Consider the following 20,225-nt stretch of genomic DNA (forward strand, 5'->3'; position numbering starts at 1 on the left):
AAAAATTTATGGGCTCACTTTGTGTGAACACAGGAGCTGACTCAAGCGATTTGATGGATTATATTACAACATGTATTAGTTTAATATTCAAAATATTAAATTAATTTAAAGTTAAGTTGTAATAAAATATGATATCAATTTAAACATAATATAAATACATGAGAAAAATAATCAGAATTACACCCATCATGACAAGTGAATGGAGGAAGGGTGCTATGGTTGTTACCTTTCTGTATTGGCTTCCTTTGTGTGAGCTGAATGGAGGAACTCGGTGGGTTAGATTATATAGATCATTAATAAATGTTCTTTTGGTAATTAGACTATTAATATAAGAAACATTTGTAATTTTAAAAAGGTTAAACTACATGTTTAGTACCTTAACTCTCATTTTCAAAAAAAAAATACCTTAACTCTCACTTTTGTTCTATTTTGATCACCTAATTATTTTTTTAATAAATTTTGTCTAATGTTATATTTTAGTCACTCGTTCGTTAAAAAATTAGCATAATTGTTGACATGATATTTTTTTTATTTTTTTAATAATGACATGTATTACCTTATGATGACATGTTAAATCTCTAATATTGTTTTAATAATCTTCTCACCTTGGTCATGGATTTTTAAATTTAAAAAATTATTGGATTGACTATTGTTGTAACCATTTTTTCCAAAATGAAAACGATTTTTATTTTAAAAAGGTGTAAAAAATTATTTATTTTAAAATCGAATAAAATTTAAATCGGAGCTGCCATCGACCTTTAGGTTAGGTAGACCGAATACCTGAAAATGTTTTAAAAAATAATTTAAATAAATATAAAAATCACTTTTTAAAACAAAATCGATATGCATTTACCAAAAATTCATTTTTTTAGTGGGGAAGGGTAAGTACTCCCACATCACCCAAAATTAATACCTAATCGCTTATACATCATCCTGGTAGTGGAACTAAAAATGCTAAAGTAAAAAATTATTCCTTAATTTATTTTATTCTTCGTTGATTAATTCGTTTCGAACCTCCAAGAATATTCTCGATTTTTTTTAGAATAGACCACGAGATTTGCACGTCCTCCATCGAGAAGGCTATCCCCTCTATCTCTTCCCATTATGGGAATATTCCTTCCTCGTTTATTAGGACTTCATATTAAATATGAAATAAAATAGAAATTAAGGAATTAAAGCAACATAATTGTCGCAACCGTCTTTCGGTTGGGCCCCGGAATTGGGCTTCGACTTGAAAAATGTGGATTGGAGTCGCCACCGATCATTTATTTAAAACAAATGGGTTGATCGGATACCCTATTTCTTACATGATCTGCGTTTTTCCAAAGATGTGTCGGGTTCGGGAGTCGGTTACGGTCAAGGAAGGATTAACACCCTTGAACCGCCCTTTCGGTACTACGTAATTTCCAGTTGTCTTTGATTAAGAAAATTACAAGTTAAATTAAAAGGTAAAATTTGATCCGAATTACTTACCCTTAATAAGTTTACAGAAATACCCTTAAAAAATAAGATGTTAAAAGAAAATAATAATAATAAAAGAAAGTAACAAAACTAAAGAGTAAACCAAAGAAATAAATGAAATCAATAATAATAAACATAAAATAATTGGATGAAACAAAAAAAATGAAATTGAATAAAATAAAATAAATGAAGATAAAATATATATACCAAAAGAATAAAAAAAGTAAAATGTTTTTTTTAAAAAAGAAAAATAATAATAAGAGCAAAGAAACTAAAAATATAATAAAAATAAATAAATAGTATACATAAAATAATAAAAATATATATTTATAAAAATATAAAAATATATGTATAATATAATAAAATACTAAATAGTAATAATAATAATAAATAAATGAAAAATAAATATACATATAATATTAACTAAAAAAATAGTAATCATAGAAATATAAAATAAAATGAAGTAAGAATATATATATATATATATATATATAACATTGGGAAAATATAGTAAAAAAATAGTAAATAAGTAAACATATATAAAAAAAAATAATATAATATATATAATAGGAAAATAATATAATATAACGCAAAAAATGAAAAAAAAGAGAACTATAATAAATAAATAAAATATAATTATATATATATATATATATAAATAATAAGGGTTAAATTAAAACAAAAAATGAATTAGGGGTCAAAATTAAAAGCCAATTGAAGAAAAAACGAATCTGCGTGTATTTAAAATCAGGGGGACCGAAATGGGCATTAACCCACTGTAGAGGCAAAACACACGGATCCACATAACCCGTTTATAAAAATTCGAATAGTTTTTCAAAAAAACACAAGCCTCGGGGGCTAGATCTACAAAAATAGATATCGAAAATGCCCTCGTTCATTGGCCAAAAACACTTCTCTCGATTTTCTTTCGAATCAAAACACAACAAGGGTAAGGAAAAATAACATGCGAAACTATGAACTTTACCTTTCAAAATATAAATGCTTCGAAAAATGGCTACGAGTTGCTTGTAATTTTTTGCTTGATATTTCATATATCTCTTCCGAATGTGTTACAATAGTGAGTTACAATGACTATTTATAATGATTGTGGATCCTATCTTTATGAGTTTAAATAATAGTAGAACTCTATCCTATTTTTAGGAGTTTGAATCCTAGCAAAATTCTATCATATTTTTAGGAGTTTGAATCCTAGTAAGACGAAAAGATGTGTTGACAATAACAAAGATAAACAAGTATGAGGTTACGTTTAAAATAAAATTATTATTTTATTTAATTATTCATTATTATATTTTTTTAGTTCAGACGCACTTGATTATTTTTAAGTTCACTCTCGTTCGAATGTCATATTGAATCATTTATAAACGAGTTTGTTTGTGAACATAAACAAACCGAACACACATCTGTTCGTGTTCGTTCGTTTATTAAATGAACATAACTTTTTTGTTCATATTCATTTATTTAATTTAACAAACGAACATAAACGAACATTACACGAATGATTAACGAACAATTCATCGAATACTCTATTCATTTATACCTCTACATATACTATAATATTTACAGTAGATCTCAAATTAATTTTAGAGATAACTTAATAAACCGATTCTTTTATCCTAGGGGGCCAATTTTAAATTCCCCAGCAATTGTTGGTATATTAAATTCCCCATGTCATTTAAAAGTAATATTTTATTGGTAAGGGTAGGAATGGAATCCCAATTCCCAGCAATTGTCTCTATATTAAAAATTAACAATGGAGTTGGCACGCATTGAGATTTGAGATATCATCGTGTGGTCTTTGTTTAAGTCATCCGTTGACTTGAAAAAGGGTACAAATATGGGAGACAGACTGAATCAATAATTGAAAGCTTTCAGTTCCACAAATGGGGGGATCTTGGCAAACAACACAACTAAATTTGTGAACAACTCCATGTAAGTCTTCACAATCCTCTTTCGTTTTACTTTCTATTGTTCCATATTTACTTGTGTTCATACTCCCTACTTCACTGGAAGAATTCTTCTTACTTATTTTTCCCTTTCTCTCCTACTAATGGTATACTGTAAAACGGATAAAAATGAACCCTACATATAAATCTTTTGCTTTAAGGGCAAAAAATGTATGGTACTAATGACTTACAAAAATATAACATTACTGTTTTGTTGAATATATCGTATGTGTGGAAGCATGAATCTCAGAAGAATGGGTTTTGTCACTTGAATTGTATGCGTAGGTGATGAACCAAACAATATCTGAAATCCAAGGGTAGATGCTGTTAAGCTCAGACAACCTCACATAACATTGTAAACTCTACACATTTACTACTTAAACTATCAATTTAGGTCTGTTTAAGTATCTAAATTTTTAATTTTTTTTTAAAATCATACCCAACATTTAATCTTTATTTCATTTTAGTATCCGTCGTTAAAAATTTAACGCGTTTAATACTTAAACTATTAGTTTTGGTCCATTTTAGTACCTAAACTTTTGATTTTTTTTTAAAACTTAACGTTAAATTTTGAACAAATGTACTAAAATAAAACAAAAACTAAATTTTATATATGATTTAAAAAAAATAAAAATTTAGATACTAAAATGGGTAGTTACGTACTAAAAGCATAATTTGTCCTTTTTTTTATAAGTCTATGCATATTTCAAATCATCAATTTCTAAAAAAAATCATAATAGATATTAATTTTAATTATCTTAAACTATTTTAAAAGAATATAAAATTCTATTTTTTTTCACTATGCCTAGGTTCAACCTGACCCAAAAGCAAGTCCAGTCCAGATTAAATGACCTTATCTGGGCTTAGTCTGAATAAATAGATATCAAGAACTCACTCCTTGTGGGCCTAACCCATACTCCATTCCATAAATATAAATGGATGAATTTCAAATCCTACCTAAACAGGGATCAATGTGTATGAATTTGTTAACGATAAAAAGAGCGTCCAAGTCGAATTTTATTACTTTTATAAATTATATTAAATATATTTATAAGTATTTAATAAATTATTATATTCAAAGCAATAAAAATGTATAAATTTTATCAAACCATATATTTCATCCTTTTATTTCAAATTCATATCCACTTACAAAAATATATCCAATACATATTTATAAACATATTTCTTTATAGTTTTATAGGCGTGCACAGGTATATACGGAGGACTCTAGTCTAAAATTTTAGGAGAACGAAAACATATTTTTAATAGACTATGTGTGCACCAACAACTAGAACCGTAAATGAATAAAATTAGAACGAATTGTTCGTGGTTATTCTTTTATTTTTTTAAATATGTTTGTTTTTAGTTTGACTCCGTTAAAAATTTTAAATTATGTTTTGTTCATTTAATGTTTAATGTTTGTAGACACAAAATAAATATATTCATTAACATATAATTGAAAAGTTCATGAATAATTAAAAACTATTCATGATTAATAAACAAATAAATTTTAAATGAATAAATTTCTTATTTATTTCAAATATAATGTAATAAAAATTAATATTATAAATAAAAATAATCAGAAAGAATATTTTCATGTATTTTTTATCCAATAAAATTCAACTTTAATAAATCAACCAGAGTTTATAATAAGAATTAATAAGTGAATTTATTTATAAACACAAATCAACGAAATACATCATTGTTCAAATTCAATCTTCTAATTAAATAAACAGTGTTTTTATTTATACTCATCTCTTTAATTTAATAAAAGGAATAATATATAAACAAGTCACAAATAATTATTCCAACCATCCACTTATTTACAACCCTTCCTATTCTATATGTTGAAATAAATATAAACCAATTTCGAAATCAGCCGAGAGGTAAACCCAAAATCAAAATCGATTGAATCATCAAAATCAGAACCCTACATGCAGATAAATCTATGAAGTGGTTAAAGCTAAAGAGTTTAGGGGACAACTGACAAGGACTTGAGTTCTCTCACCCTTGTTTAGTACATAACCTTTAGCCTGGGTGATTATAGATGAGTATATATTTAGAATTTTTTTAGTCGATTGATATTTGATCACACACACGCTTTGCACATGTAATTATTAGAACACGAGATCTCAAGAAAGAACAATCCGTTCTAACCCCGAACATTTTTTGCTATTGGAATTGGTCTCCAAACATTCTCTTTCTTTATTTTCCCCTAATCTAAGAAAAATAAAAGGCGAGAAACTGCATTTCTCACGTAAAATTATTTAAAAGAATAAGATTAGTCATATATACCTAGGGTGCATATAGTAATGGTTGAAGAACTCGTCTTCACTAGATTCACATCAACAAATATACATAGCATTCAACAAGAAGCAAAGATGAATCACCAGAATCAGAAATCAAATAAGTATTTCCCAAATTGAAGTACTTGAATCAAATGTAGCAAATAGATTGTCTTTCAATAACTAAACACACCATTTCAATTATTGATTCTTGACAAATAAGTAGAAAAATAGCTAGATACGTAGAGAATTCAAGTGAGAAGCCCTAAGATATCGGAACTTGTTGGTCTTGTCTTCTCTTTTTCCGCCTGAGGAAGGAGCAAATTAAATTCCATCAGACAAATTGCCAGTAACAAATGATCGTAAAACTGATGAAGTTTAGGGCAAAACCAACCAGATATCAAGCAGTTAAAAGCCGTTGCCACCGTCATCCCATGCATTAAGCTGATCAACAATGTGTGCGTCGATCTCAGCTATCAGTTCTCTCAGCCTCTGATTGCTTGCCCTAATCTCAGAAAACATCATAGGGAACTTCTCCAATAGCTTTTCAATCTTGGTGGCTGATGTCTCCTTCCTTTTCTTTTTCTTATCCTTTTTCTCCTTAATATCAAATCCTTGCTTTGGTTTGCCAACCTAAACGGAAAATTTAAAGAACAACGATACAGAAGAAGAAGAAGAAAAGAACCCAGAAAAGTGTATGTATATATTAAGAGATGAAAAAAGATTCAGCTTATAGGAAGTACCTCAAACTTGGGTTTCCTTGACCTAAGTTGTTTCTTTTGGGAAGCGCTGGATACAGCTTCGTTAGTTGCACCCATGGAATTGTTAATTTTCTTCATCATCTCTCTGCAAGTTATTGTCAGTGTTATTTTCTTTGAAGATTTCATATAGTATATGCTATAAAATGCTTGTTGATTCGGAGTATAAAAGAAAGAAACTGGTATTTGATTGGTATGCATCAATACTACTATAAACTCGTTATGAAATTCAGTGATTTATAAAGCTAACCTTGAAATTCCTTGTTTTCCAGTGATTAGTTACACCGATCTGCGCCCAGGAGTGTGAAGTGGAGAATGAGGATGATCGAGTGTTGATAACCCTTCTCCCCCTTGCTCTCTACTCAACTTTTTTATAAAATGAAAAACATTCTAACAGTATCAATGCTAATAAAAATAATCATTATAGTACTTTAATTTTTAAATTCTTATATGATAAATAATGATATTATTAAAAAATAATTCGAATAATATTATTTTAATTTTAAAATTTACATATCACTTTAAATTTCAGGTTTTATTACAAAATACGGATAATATCTGTGACATATTTTGATATTTTTTTAGGAGTCTAATTATGATTTTTTAAATAAGTTAGAAAATTATTTTTTTCTTCTAAAAGATGTGAAATGAATTAAAATATTAAAAAAAATAACTTTCTATTAAAAGTTTCATAAAATATAAAAGAAACTAAATTAAAACTTTTAAAAAGATAAAAGAAAAATATTTCCGAAACTGAAACTTGGAGGGCAAGTTAATACTTAATAGTTAAGGAATAAGAATCGGTCGACTACGGGCGTCAAACAGAGCAGTTCGGGGGGTATCGCTCACTCACTTTATAGTTCTCTAGAACGCCCAATATAAATAATATTATCTTTCTGCCTGTGTTCAATAGAAGACTGGGGGATAAGTATGAAGTCCTTGTCAAACTAAAATTCATCAATCTACTTTTTATTACAATACATATTGGCTAAATTTTTTCATTATTTTTAATAATATTTAAATTATTTATTTACTATTATTTTTTATAAAAAAATTAAATTATTCATATACTATTGTTTTTTTAGTACAAAGGGAAGTTCAACCGTTAGGTAGGGGTGTATTCGGTTTGGTTTGGTTTCATTAAAATATGAATTAAATTGCACTTTGCGGGTTTTTGAAAATGCATACTAAACTCGAAATTGAATGGCATAAAAACCACGGTTTTTTATTTGGGTCGGTTCGACGAATTTTGACTGTTCATTTATTTTCAAACTCAACCTCCAAAAAGCAAATTTAAAGCTTAAATCGAGTGCAAATATATAAATTCAAATTTAAGTAAATAAAATATTAAAACTATTATTTTTAATATTTTATTCATTTAAATTTATCTTATAATAAATTCAAAATGAATGTATTTTTTATACTTATTTTTTTTATTCGGTTCAAATGTTTTTCATTTGAAAAATCTGAAACCAACCCGAATTGTATATTTGTTTTTTTTAAATTGAACTGAAACTAAATCGTAAAGTGAAAAACTCGAACCGAACTGCACAGTGCTCATAATGAGAGCAAGTTTACACGAGACATGTGATACATGCACCAAAACCCATAATGACAAAGCCTTCATATTTGGACTAATGATTCTACTCAAACCTATTAGAAGAACAAAGTCTCGAAGATTCAAAACACATCTATTGGATTTGAGGTCAAATCCTTTTGAAGAGAGAGAGGATGATATATGCATCACAAGGCTCATATTAAAGGAATATAGACTAGCACTTCCAATTGATCTACACGAACAAGCCTTGGAAAAGAACATACAATAATAGAATGGCAGACTTGTGACTACTTTTCGAATGGGATCCTGATCTTACTCGGTCAACATTTATTCTAGAGATATGATCGGTTGTTTCTTATATTTTCAACGGTTTTTGAATTACATCAATCTGATATCAGAAACTAAAGATACGTCCATTTTATTAAAGAAAGTGCATGCAAAAATTCCTATAAAGATTAATACGGGATTTCATAATATTACAAATTTTCAATATTTTTATTGATTATTTGTAATATAATTTAATATAGGATGATGCATTATCTTTGATGGTTATATTTATTATTTTATTAAGAATTAAGGTAGAATTAAAACAATTATCTTTAGTTTATTGTTATTAGGAATTAAGATAGTATTATTATTTCCAAACATTAGGCATATTACAACAATGGATCCTTCACCCTATATAAAGGAGGCTCCTCCCACCATTGAAAACACATATTTTCTTGAATACAATACATTGAGAGTTTTTCTCTACAAGTGTTGATTACTTGTACCTTCAAAGCTTCTTTTCTTTAAGCTCTTTTCAAGTTCTTTGTGAGAGAGATCTTCACACTCCAGTTTGTCTCTTCATTGAGATTAGAAGGGCTAGTTAGAGCCATCTATCGAGATTGCCTTTTCATTGCGACTAGAAGGGTTCGATAGGACAATTATTCATCTATCTCCATCTCCATAATTCCATTATTTTCTCATTCCATTCAAATCTTTCCGCTTCCATACGAGCAACATTCATTCATCCGCTGCCGCCTATCTATAAATTGGTATCAGATTTGGGACTATTATTGGAAGAATCAAAGAGATTTGACTTGTTCGTCCAACATCAATCACCGAAGTACCCCAACAGAGCTAGTTTATGAAGTTTCATTGTGTTCAGGTTCTTTTTAATTTTTTTCAGTTTAGTTCCAATTCTTTTTTGTAAGTTTTTTTTTTAATTTATCAAAAGGTAAAAAAGGCCAAAAAATTAAAACAAAAAAAAAACAAATGAAAGAAGGAATTTAGAGTTTATTTGTTACTTCAACATTAAAAAAATTCAGCCAAATCAGAGTTCATTCAGTCATTCAAATCGGCCATTAAAGTTTATTCGACAGATTCAAACTATTCGCACTGTCAGATTTTTCCAAAATTTTCTAGAAGGAATTTCGTGCTGAAAATTTCCAGATCACAACTAGATTCACTTAGGAGAATCCAAAAAATAATAATTTTTGGAGATAAAAAACGTCCTCAAAAATGTTTCTCAAGTTGATCTAGCGTTTTAGGTTCTGCTTTGGGTTTGGGATTTTCCATAAATTTTTCTTTGACTCCTATTGCTTCTAGGTTCTTTTGTTTTACCTTTTCTTGTACCTTTACACCATCTAACACATTCTTTTCCTTGTGTTAGTAGGATTCAAAGAGTTTGCATACTTCTTCTTCTGTGCATTCTTGTTCACTTGGAGTCTATCTTTCCTTGGCCACTTAGAACTCCTAAGTTTTCTTATATTCTTTTCTTAGTGATAAAACTCTGATACGAACATCGAAAGACTCTTAGAGAGAAAAAGTTTTACAGAGTACATGATCGATTTTCTTGTCTCTCGTTGTGTTGCTTCCTTGGAATGACTTGTGAGATTTCTTATTTTCTTAAATTTTCTTTACATGTTTTGAGTGTTGTGATTTTCAGGATGTTCAAGCCAAATATATCGAAATCAAGCATTCCACAATTATATGGCATGGAAAACCCACACGACAACTACGAGTGGGAAACCGAGCTGGAATTCATATTTCACTACACAATTGCTCTGAACGAGACAAACTACCTGTAGTTATACATAGACTTTGACACAAGGTAAGAGTTTGGAGTTACTCAGTTCTATATGGAATCGATTTTGTCGAAACCTGGGATGAGCTCAAATTTGATATGCAATAACAGTTTGTTTCGAACTCCTACACTAAGGAAATCGTACAAAAATTTCAAAGACTACGACAAGGTAAAGGATCTGTAGAGGATTATTATAAAGAGATAGATCCTTTAATTCTACGATCGAGAATTCTAAATGAAGATTACCATTGTTACCAATTAGTGGAAGGTCTCGATCGAGACATTCGTGATGAATTTGTTGAACAATACTTCAAAGCTCTTCAAGGTACACTACAGAAGACCCTCACAATTGAAAAACAACAGAAAAATCATCTCAAAAACATTTTTCAAGGTACTTCACCTACTTCCACTTCATCTTCTACTCCACTTCCTATCGCGGATAATGAATCCAACGATGATAATGGTGAATACAATGATAGTAGCCTTGTAATATAATATATCAATCTTCAGTTACTTTGTTCTACACCACTGGAACCAAAAAATGAACTTGAAAGTCATAAGATGAAATTTTTTGAGGAGGTTGGGAAAACTGAAAAAAAAAACAATGAAGAAGAGGCTGAAACAAAAGAGGTAACAACCCATAAAAGCCAAGAACATGACCTATGAGAGGTGAGTGATCCTAGTTATGAGAAGAAAAGAATGACTCAAAATCTATGTATGAGCACAAAAGAATTGAGAGAGAACCTTGTTCAACAACCTTGTATCATTGTTCGCTTTAGGGAATCAATTCTTTTGATTTCTAACATTAACAAGGATTTGTTTAGTGTGTTTTCATCTCGTTTACAAGATTTTCAAGGAGTGTTAGGTGACCCTCCTAACGAATTATCACTTGAAAGCCCTAATCATGGTGTTATATCAGTGAAGAGTCATGATGTACAAGAGTCCAAAGATTCGTGAACGAATCCTTTTGAGGAGAGAGGGAATGATACATGCACCAAAACCCATAATGACAAAGCCTTCATCTTTAGACTAACGATTCTACTTGAACCTATTAGAAGAACAAAGTCCCAAAGATTCAAAGTAAATCTACTGGATTCGAGGTCGAATCCTTTTGAAGAGATGGAGGATGATACATGCATCACAAGGCTCACATTAAAGGAAGATAGACTAGCACTTCCAATTGATCTACACGAACTAACCTTGGAAAAGAACAGTAGTAGAACAACAGACTTGTGACTACTTTTCAAATGGGATCCTCATCTTATTCAGTCAACATTTATTCTAGAGATATGACTGATTGTTTCTTGCTTTCCAGTAGTTTTTGAATCACATCAATCCGATATCGGGAATTCAAGATACGCCCATTTTATTGAAGACAACACATGCATAAATTCCTATACAGGATTTCATAAATATTACAAATTTTTAATATTTTTATTGATTATTTGTAATATAATTTAATATATGATTATGCATTATCTTTTAGGGTTATATTTATTATTTTATTAAGAATTAAGGTAGAATTAAAATAATTATCTTTAGTTTATTGTTATTAGGAATAAGGATAGTATTGTTATTGTTATTTTTATTATTATTTTCAAGCATTAAGGCATATTACAACAAGAACTCCGTCACCCTATATAAAGGAGACTCCTCCCACCATTGAAAACATATCTTTTCTTGAATACAATACATTGAGAGTTTTTCTTTGCAAGTGTTGATTACTTGTGGGTGGGAACAATAGCCACTAAAAAATTTAAATTATTATATATTTTAAATTTTTATATGTATTTTATTGAAAATTTATTTTTACATCCTAAAATTTTATAAATTTAAATTCGCACCCTAACATAAAATATTGTATCTATTCAGACCTCTTCACACCCATATCTATTACTTCTGTGGAGCCAATAGCTATTGAGGGGTGTCAAGTTTCCAAGTTATTTTTCCTATATATATATATAATTAAAAAATGACACCCCTTTTAAAATAGTTTTGACACCGTATATATTAAGTGTTTGTTCGCTTAATTCAATCACCAATCGAGTTAAATTTTTATTAATCGAATTAACCGATTTTTTTAACCGTTAATTGAATCGAACCGAATAAAGTTCAATTAATTCAATCGGTGATCGAATTAATCGATTTTTAATATATTTTTTATTATATTAATTTGAATTTAATATATATTTTTATTTAGGTTAAAATTTAATTAGATCTTGGTAATCTAATGGGTCTAGTGTGATTAAAAAATAATTGGTTCTTAATTCTTAATAGATTTGAGCTTAATATATTTATTTAATATATATAATATAATATTTAATATATTTTGCTAATTCAATTAGTTGATCGAGTTCGAATCGAATTAACCGTTAATTGAATATTAAAAGAATTAATTGTTCTTCGATCGAACTAATTTAGTGGTCGATTGTTTTAACGGAATTAATTCAGTTCACTCAGTTAATTAAATTAAAACCAAAAATTGAACACTCCTAGTATGCATGAATATTTTCTGTTTGTTATTATTTTAATAGCTTTGTAATAGTCTTACGTTAATTTAGCTATATTTTATATTAATTTATTGAATTTTGATGATTTTATATTAATTTATATAATTTTATTTAGATACCATAATTTAAAATTATGACACAAATTTCTAGCATGGTCCCTGTTGGTCCATATGATTAATACATATTTCCATTCCTGCCGAACACTTTTTTAAACAGTCGATCCTGTTGTAACCTAACAAGAATTATGGAGGTCCGTCATAGAGTGATATGATAACCTAACAATAATTATGAGTGTCCATTATACAGTGATGGGCTGAATAATTTAGCATATGCTTTGAACTAGGGGCGGAGCCACACATTGTTTTGTCACTCAAAATTTATTTTTATCTTATCGATGTTAAAATGTATTTTAGAAATTAAAATATTCTCTAACAATTTATAAATAAAAAGAGATATAAAGAAATAGAAATAGAGTGATGGTGCATGTATATATAATCATTTTGGTTATATAATTATGTATATCTATATATGTTTTGGTATATAAATGTTTGATGTGCTAATATTATGCATGTTTTTTAATATGTATATTATGCATGCCATGAACATATTATAAGTGAACATGTATGTGTAGTATATTAGTATTGTTGGTAAGCTTGTAATTTGATTATGTTATAATGAATATGAAATTTCCTTATTAGTCTTTTTTTTACACAAAAGTTTAGGTCGGTGGCTCCCCATTCCAGGTCATGGCATACCTAAGACTCAAGTGAAATTTGTAACCCCCTAGACCCGACCTATGCGTTTCGACTAAGTCTAGTGGATCACATTATGATTATTAAACACATTTTTCGAAACCGTTATTCCATCAATATAAAATCACATTATAAATAACATGAAATTATAAACAAATTATACTATCAAAGTCCAACTCGTAAATATAGTACCAATAAATAATAATTTAATTTAAAACTTGTCTTCAAATTCAATATCACAATAAACCAAGCAGTATTAGCAAAAGAGTTATCATTATAAAATCCGATATTTTAAAATAAAGTCCATGTCACCAAAATAAAGTCAACTTGCCAGATAAAAACATTACAATTTGATTTACTTCAAGAGATATGTTGATCCTCCAAGTGCTCGAACCAAGGTATCTAACCAACAGTATCTGAAAGGGGAAAACATTTTCAAAAGGTGAGCTAGGCTCAGTGTGTCCCAACATTTCCATAAAATCACAATAAGTACAAATCATAGTCCAGTAATCTCACAAATTCGTAAAAGAGTTTAACTTTTTGAAAATCATAGTTTAAACCCTTTTCTGGTACACCATCAGTAGTTCCCAAAAGTATTTTCCATATAGCTTACTTTATGCACATAGCAAAAAGAAAGCCGACTTAAGGATAGGCTATGAAGCTTGTATCCTTAAGCCCAAGTCAATAAGTCCATATAGCTTACCCTAAGCACACAGCAAAGGAAAGCCGACCTAATGAAACATCTTGGGGCCCTCAAGAGTCACATTAAGCCCAGTTAGCTTGATCAGAGCTATTCCATCGTATTTCAATTCCAAAATTCAATTGCACCGTGACATAAATTCCATAAATCCAAAAACATGGTAATCATATACCATTTCAAAACAAAAATTAGATAGCAGCCATATTCCATAAATTGTCACATTAAATTGGTGCATCCATAAAACAATAGCCAATGAATTCGGTGTACCACATATTAAAACCAATAAAACAGTTCAATAATAAGTAGGGAACACACCTCGACAATAGGTTCAAATAGCAAATTTACTGATTGCTGGTTTCACCACGCTCTGCTACAATTTTTGAACGGGTGAATATTGGCACACGTGGTTTAACTGATCTAGAAGAGCTAGGTCGAGCTGTCGAACGATCCGGAGAGTCTCTTGTACCTTCAAACAATAATAATCTATCAGTCCCAAATCCTATTTAATTGTTCAAAGCTAGTCTTCTTAAGTATATAAGCATTTTTCGAGTTTGACTATCAATTTGGGGTATTTCGAGTCTGAATTTGGCCAAACGGATTGCGGAAACGGATTCAGGACATCGAAAAATATAAAGTATGACTTTTCATAAATTCAGATTCTTGGTCAAAGTCAAAGTCAACCACTTTGACCGTCGATTTGGAGACCTTCGGGTTTGAATTTGGCGAAACGGACTGCGGAAATGGATTTGGCACATCGAAAACTATCAGGATAGGTATACTCGGAAAAGATTTACGGTCGTTTAAGGGAAGCCATTTTAAGTTTTAGTCAAAGAAAGTCAACGGTCAACGGTCACGGTCAACGGTCAACAGTCGGGTCGGGTCAACCCGGTTCAGACCGGTCAAACCGGTTCGAACCGGTCTAACCGGTTCAAAACTGGTCAAACCGGTTTTCCAGCAGCTCACTCTCCCTGCGGCGGCGCGTGCGGCGCGTGAACAGTGCCACGGTGTCGGAAAATTCCCGGAAAAAATTCTAAAAATTATTTTGAGCGATTCCGAGATACTTACAACGATCGGTTCAAATTTTTGAATGGCGGAGAGCTCGTATTTCAACTCGGCCGAATCTTTGACTGCTCCACCTCCTCACGCGCCGTCGTCTACGGCGAACAAGGTTGACACCGGCGGACTCGAAACGACACAAGGAACACGATGGTGCAGGAGGTGTCGTAAACGGAACAACGATCGGCGGTGAATTTAAGTTTTTCCCGGTGATAGAGCTAAAAAAACGACGATGCTTTGACTGAAAATTCCCGACGTTTGGCAGCGTTTCACTTCAATTAATTTGAAGGGTTTGTTCCTCACTTGATGATGAACACAATGGTGGTTTTAATTTTACGATTGGACGTCGAACGGCGTCGGAATCGGGCTTGGAAGTAAGGGTACGAGAGAAGGAAAATTGAGCAAATTCTCAATTGTGTTTTCTGATTTACAATCAGAAACCACGCTTAAATTATAAGCCTGCCGACACTCCTTGGAGGAATTCAGGGCTTGGTCCCTGAATTTCCTTCAACTTATAAAATGGCCTATAACTTTTCATAAATTTTAGTTCAGTCATTAAATTTCACCAATTTTCACAATTAACGTCCAATTTCAATTAAATATTATTTTGTAAATATTCGGGTTGTTACAATTCTCCCCCTCTACAAGAAATTTCGTCCTCGAAATTTACCTTATGAGAATAGTTGAGGAAACTGAGCCTCCATTGACTCCAATGTCTCCCAAGTAGCTTCTGAGGGGCCTCGATTACTCCACTGAACTTTGACCATTGGAATTCGCCTATTCCGAAGAACTCTTTCATCTCTTTCTAAAATCTGAATGGGCTCCTCCTCATATAACAAATCCGGTCTCAACTCTACTTCTTCAACCTGAATAATGTGACCTGGATCTGGACGGTATCGCCTTAACATAGACACATGAAAAACATCATGAATACAACTGAGGTGGGAAGACAACTCAAGCTGATAAGCAACAGGTCCAACTTTCTTCAGAATACGATACGGCCCAATAAATCGTGGACTCAATTTACCCTTACGCCCGAATCTCAATACTTTCTTCCACGGTGAAACTTTTAAGAAGACCTGATCACCAACCTCAAATCGTATATCTTTCGTTCTCTGATCTGCATAAGACTTCTGCCTATCAAATGCCTCTTTCAAACGGTCACGTATCAATCTGACTGTGTCCTCCGTCTCTCGCACTAACTCAGGTCCCAACGTTTTCCTATCACGCAACTCAGTCCAACAGATCGGAGTGCGACATTTACGCCCATAGAGTGCTTCATAGGGTGCCATACGAATGATGATCTGATAACTGTTATTGTAAGCAAATTCAGCCAAAGGCAAAAATTTCTCCCAGCTACCATGAAAATCGATTACGCAACCCCGCAACATATCCTCAAGTATCTGAATCACTCTCTCAGATTGACCATCAGTTTGTGGGTGAAAGGATGTGCTATAATCCAATCTTGTTCCCAAAGCCGTATGTAGCGCCTTCCAAAATCTCGAAGTAAATCTCGGATCTCGATCAGAAATAATAGACAATGGTACACCATGCAATCTGACAATCTCTGAAATATACAATCTTGCCAGCTTGTCCAAAGTATAATTTACTCGCACAGGAATAAAGTGAGCTGACTTTGTAAGTCTGTCAACAATCACCCAAACTGAATCTTTTTCGAAGGAGTCATAGGCAAGCTAGTAACAAATCCATAGTAATACGCTCCCATTTCCATTCAGGAATCTTAATAGGCTGTAACAAACCTGATGGATGTTGATGTTCTGCCTTAACTTGTTGACAAGTCAAACACCTCGCTACAAAATTTGAGATGTCCTTCTTCATGCCGATCCAATGATACCTCTCTCTCAAATTCCGATACATCTTATCTCCACCGGGGTGCATAGCATATGGACTACTATGAGCCTCAGTAAGGATAGTCTATCTCAACTCAGCATCATCAGGCACACAATACCGACCTTTGAAGCATAGAACTTCATCCCGGTCAAGGGCGTAATCTGAGCTTGTCCCCTGTTCTACTTGCTCAAAGATGGGAAGCAAGGAGCTATCAAAGGGCTGCTTAGCCTTGATCTCATCAACCAAGGTCGGCTTAACTTGCAATTCTGCTAACAAAGTGCCATCATCATATAAATTCATCCTGGCCATTAAAGATCTCAACTCCGATACCGTCTTTCGACTCAAAGCATCCGCTACAATGTTAGCTTTACCAGGGTGATAATCAATCACACAATCATAATCCTTCAGAAGCTCTAGCCAGCGCCGTTGTCTCAAATTAAGCTCCTTCTGGGTCAGGAGATACTTTAAGCTCTTATGATCCGTGAAAATATAACACTTCTCTCCATAAAGATAGTGTCTCCAAATCTTCAAGGCAAAAATCACTGCTGCTAACTCCAAATCGTGAGTAGGATAATTACACTCATTAGGTCGCAGCTGACGGGATGCATAAGCCACCACTTTACCTTCCTACATTAAAACACAGCCAAGTCCTGAGTGTGAAGCATCACTATACACTGTAAAATCCTTCCCGAACTCTGGTTGAATCAACACCGGTGCTTGAGTCAAAACCGCCTTTAATTTCTCAAAGCTCTCCTGTTGTGCCTCGCCCCAGTCAAACGGCACATTCTTCCTTAACAACTTTGTCAAAGGAGAAGCAATGATCGAGAAGCCCTCAACAAAACGTCGATAATAACCAGCCAAGCCCAAGAAACTGCGGATCTCAGATACGTTCTTAGGTCGTTTCCAATTCATAATAGCCTCTATCTTGCTGGGATCGACCTGAACACCTCGCGCAGAAATAATATGCCCCAGAAACGACACTTCTTGAAGCCAAAATTCACACTTGCTTAGTTTGGCATATAGACGATGCTCTCTCAAAATCCGCAGAACGATCTTCAAATGCTCGTCATGCTCTGCCTCAGTACGAGAATAGATCAGAATATCGTCAATGAAGACCACCACAAATTGATCCAAATATGGTCGGAACACCCGATTCATCAAATCCATGAAAGCTGCAGGAGCGTTCGTCAAACCAAAAGGCATCACTAAGAATTCATAATGACCATATCTAGTGCGAATAGCCATTTTTGCAATATCTGATCCTTTAACTTTCAATTGATAATACCCCGAACGAAGATCAATCTTAGAGAATACAGTAGCTCCTCGCAATTGATCAAATAAATCATCAATCCTGGGTAGTGGGTATTTATTCTTGACCGTCATCTTGTTCAATTTCCGATAGTCAATACATAATCTTAGCGACCCATCCTTCTTTTTCAAGAACAGAACTGGAGCTCCCCATGGTGAAGTACTATGTCGGATAAATCCTCGATCGAATAATTCTTGCAATTGGACTTTCAACTCTTTAAGTTCCCTTGGAGCCATACGATAAGGTGCCATAGAAATAGGTGACGATCCCGGATAAGTCTCAATCTCGAACTCTACCTCTCTATCAGGAGGTAACCCAGGCAACTCCTCCGGAAAAACATCAGGAAACTCGCTAACTGTACGAATCTCCTCGATCGTGGACAATTCACCCTTGGTGTTCAAAATACAAGCAATGAAGGTCTCACATCCCTTCTGGATCATACGATCAATTTCCATCGCTGAAACTATATTGGAGAGATAACCACGCCGTTCACCAATTAACACAACAGTCCGACCATCTGAAGTCTTCAGAGTAGCCCGCTTGTATTCGCAATCCAGCTTTACCTTGTGTTTATTCAACCAATCCATTCGAACTCCTCTAAAGGAAGCTCCATAAGATCAGCGAGAAAAATTTCTCCCTGAACCTCGAGAGGACAATGCCGGAATACTTTATTCACTAATACCGCTTGTCCTACTGGACTTGTAACTGTAACAGTATTTTCAGTGTTCTCGATCGGAATCTGAAGGTTTCGAGATACTGAGCTCGATACATAGGAGTGAGTGGAACCATTGTCCAATAATGCAAAGTATGGGGTAGAATAAATAGTAAATGTACCTGTAATAACCTCAGGCTCATCTCTGTCATCACGACGTCTAGTTGCATAAACCAAAGCTGGCTGTCTAGCCTCAGAAGCTGTTGGCACTCTATTTTGCTGAGGTCGGGCTCTATTGTCTGTCCTGGACGCTGATCCTCGAGTCTTTCCTTGACTACGATCTCTAATTGGGGTCTGTACTGTAGTCTGCGAACGCACAGGAGTTTGGGTAGTGGTCTGCTCAAACGAAACTAACTGAGGACAATCCCTCCGATAATGACCACTAGATCCACACTGATAGCAAAGACCCATCTTCTTACGACACTCTCCTGAGTGCTGTTTACCATAATACTCATAAAGGGGCCCATTATAATACGACGAGGAACCGCCTCGACTGACAGCTAAAGGTGAGGATGTTGCAGGCCTGAAACGTGTATTGCTTCTCTGAGGGGCTGAAGTACGAGTCCTCTTTCCGGACTGTGTTGATGACTCCATCGGGCCTGAAAATTTCTTAGATCGATCTTGATCAACACGCTCTCTACCAGAAGCTAAAACCTCCACCTCTTCCGCATCTTTGGCTCTGCCCACCAGCACATCAAATATCTCATCCTGATGGGTTACAACTTGCCTACGCAGCTCGTATCTGAGTCCAAGGGCAAATTTACGACATCGATCTCTCTCCGTAGGTACCATACTGAATCCATACTTCAGCAATTTCAGGAACTCGATCTCATATTCAGAAACAGTCATGTCTCCCTGAACCAGGTCTTGAAACTGTTGTCGTCTCTGAGCTAAGTAGCGCTCTCCCAGAAAACGACTCCGAAAGCGATCCTTAAAGAAATTCCAGGTCAAACGATCGGTAGGAACACTACTGGTCACTGACTCCCACCAAGTGTAGGCATTACCATCTAACATTGCTACAGCACCCAGATATCTCTTAGTTGAGTCCAAACCCAACTGATCCATGCGTCTCTCTGTATCCTGGAGCCAATCCTCAGCTTCAGTAGGAGCTCCACCAATATGTCCCCCAAAAGTTCTAACTCCATTGGCAATCAACGTCTGTGAAATAGGAACCTCAGATACAACACCAGTAGCTCTAACTGCTCCCTGTATTAACTGCAGAAACTGTCTACTAAAATTCT

At 33.1% G+C, this 20,225-nt stretch overlaps 1 protein-coding gene across 2 annotated transcripts; it reads right to left on the reverse strand.

The window, feature by feature from the left end:
- Positions 1-5,811: 5,811 nt before the first annotated feature.
- LOC120205195 lies at positions 5,812-6,870 on the reverse strand. 2 transcript variants are annotated; one of them, XR_005524013.1, is made up of 4 exons: positions 6,719-6,870; positions 6,454-6,556; positions 6,105-6,343; positions 5,812-6,018 (listed from the first exon to the last, which is right to left on the reverse strand). XR_005524013.1 is itself a non-coding variant. In XM_039205112.1 (3 exons), the coding sequence occupies exons 2-3, from the start codon at positions 6,550-6,552 to the stop codon at positions 6,119-6,121; spliced, it is 324 nt and encodes a 107-aa protein (XP_039061043.1). In that variant the 5' UTR covers positions 6,553-6,556; positions 6,719-6,870; the 3' UTR covers positions 6,104-6,118. The 2 variants fall into 2 exon arrangements, 1 of the variants encoding a protein (XP_039061043.1); XM_039205112.1 differs by lacking the exon at positions 5,812-6,018 and having other exon boundaries at positions 6,104-6,343.
- Positions 6,871-20,225: the final 13,355 nt, after the last annotated feature.

This window comes from Hibiscus syriacus, unplaced genomic scaffold (assembly GCF_006381635.1).
Source record: "Hibiscus syriacus cultivar Baekdansim isolate YM2019G1 unplaced genomic scaffold, ASM638163v2 tig00012370_pilon, whole genome shotgun sequence".
Taxonomy (NCBI): Eukaryota; Viridiplantae; Streptophyta; class Magnoliopsida; order Malvales; family Malvaceae; genus Hibiscus; species Hibiscus syriacus.

What these genes read in the sequence shown, in the direction of transcription:
- LOC120205195 (XM_039205112.1), bottom strand. Translation starts at nt 6,552, where the DNA reads ATGATGAAGAAAATTAACAATTCCATGGGTGCAACTAACGAAGCTGTA. An exon ending in CAAGGAAACCCAAGTTTGAG is followed by an intron (nt 6,344 to 6,453) that starts GTACTTCCTATA and finishes TTTTCCGTTTAG; the next exon opens with GTTGGCAAACCAAAGCAAGG.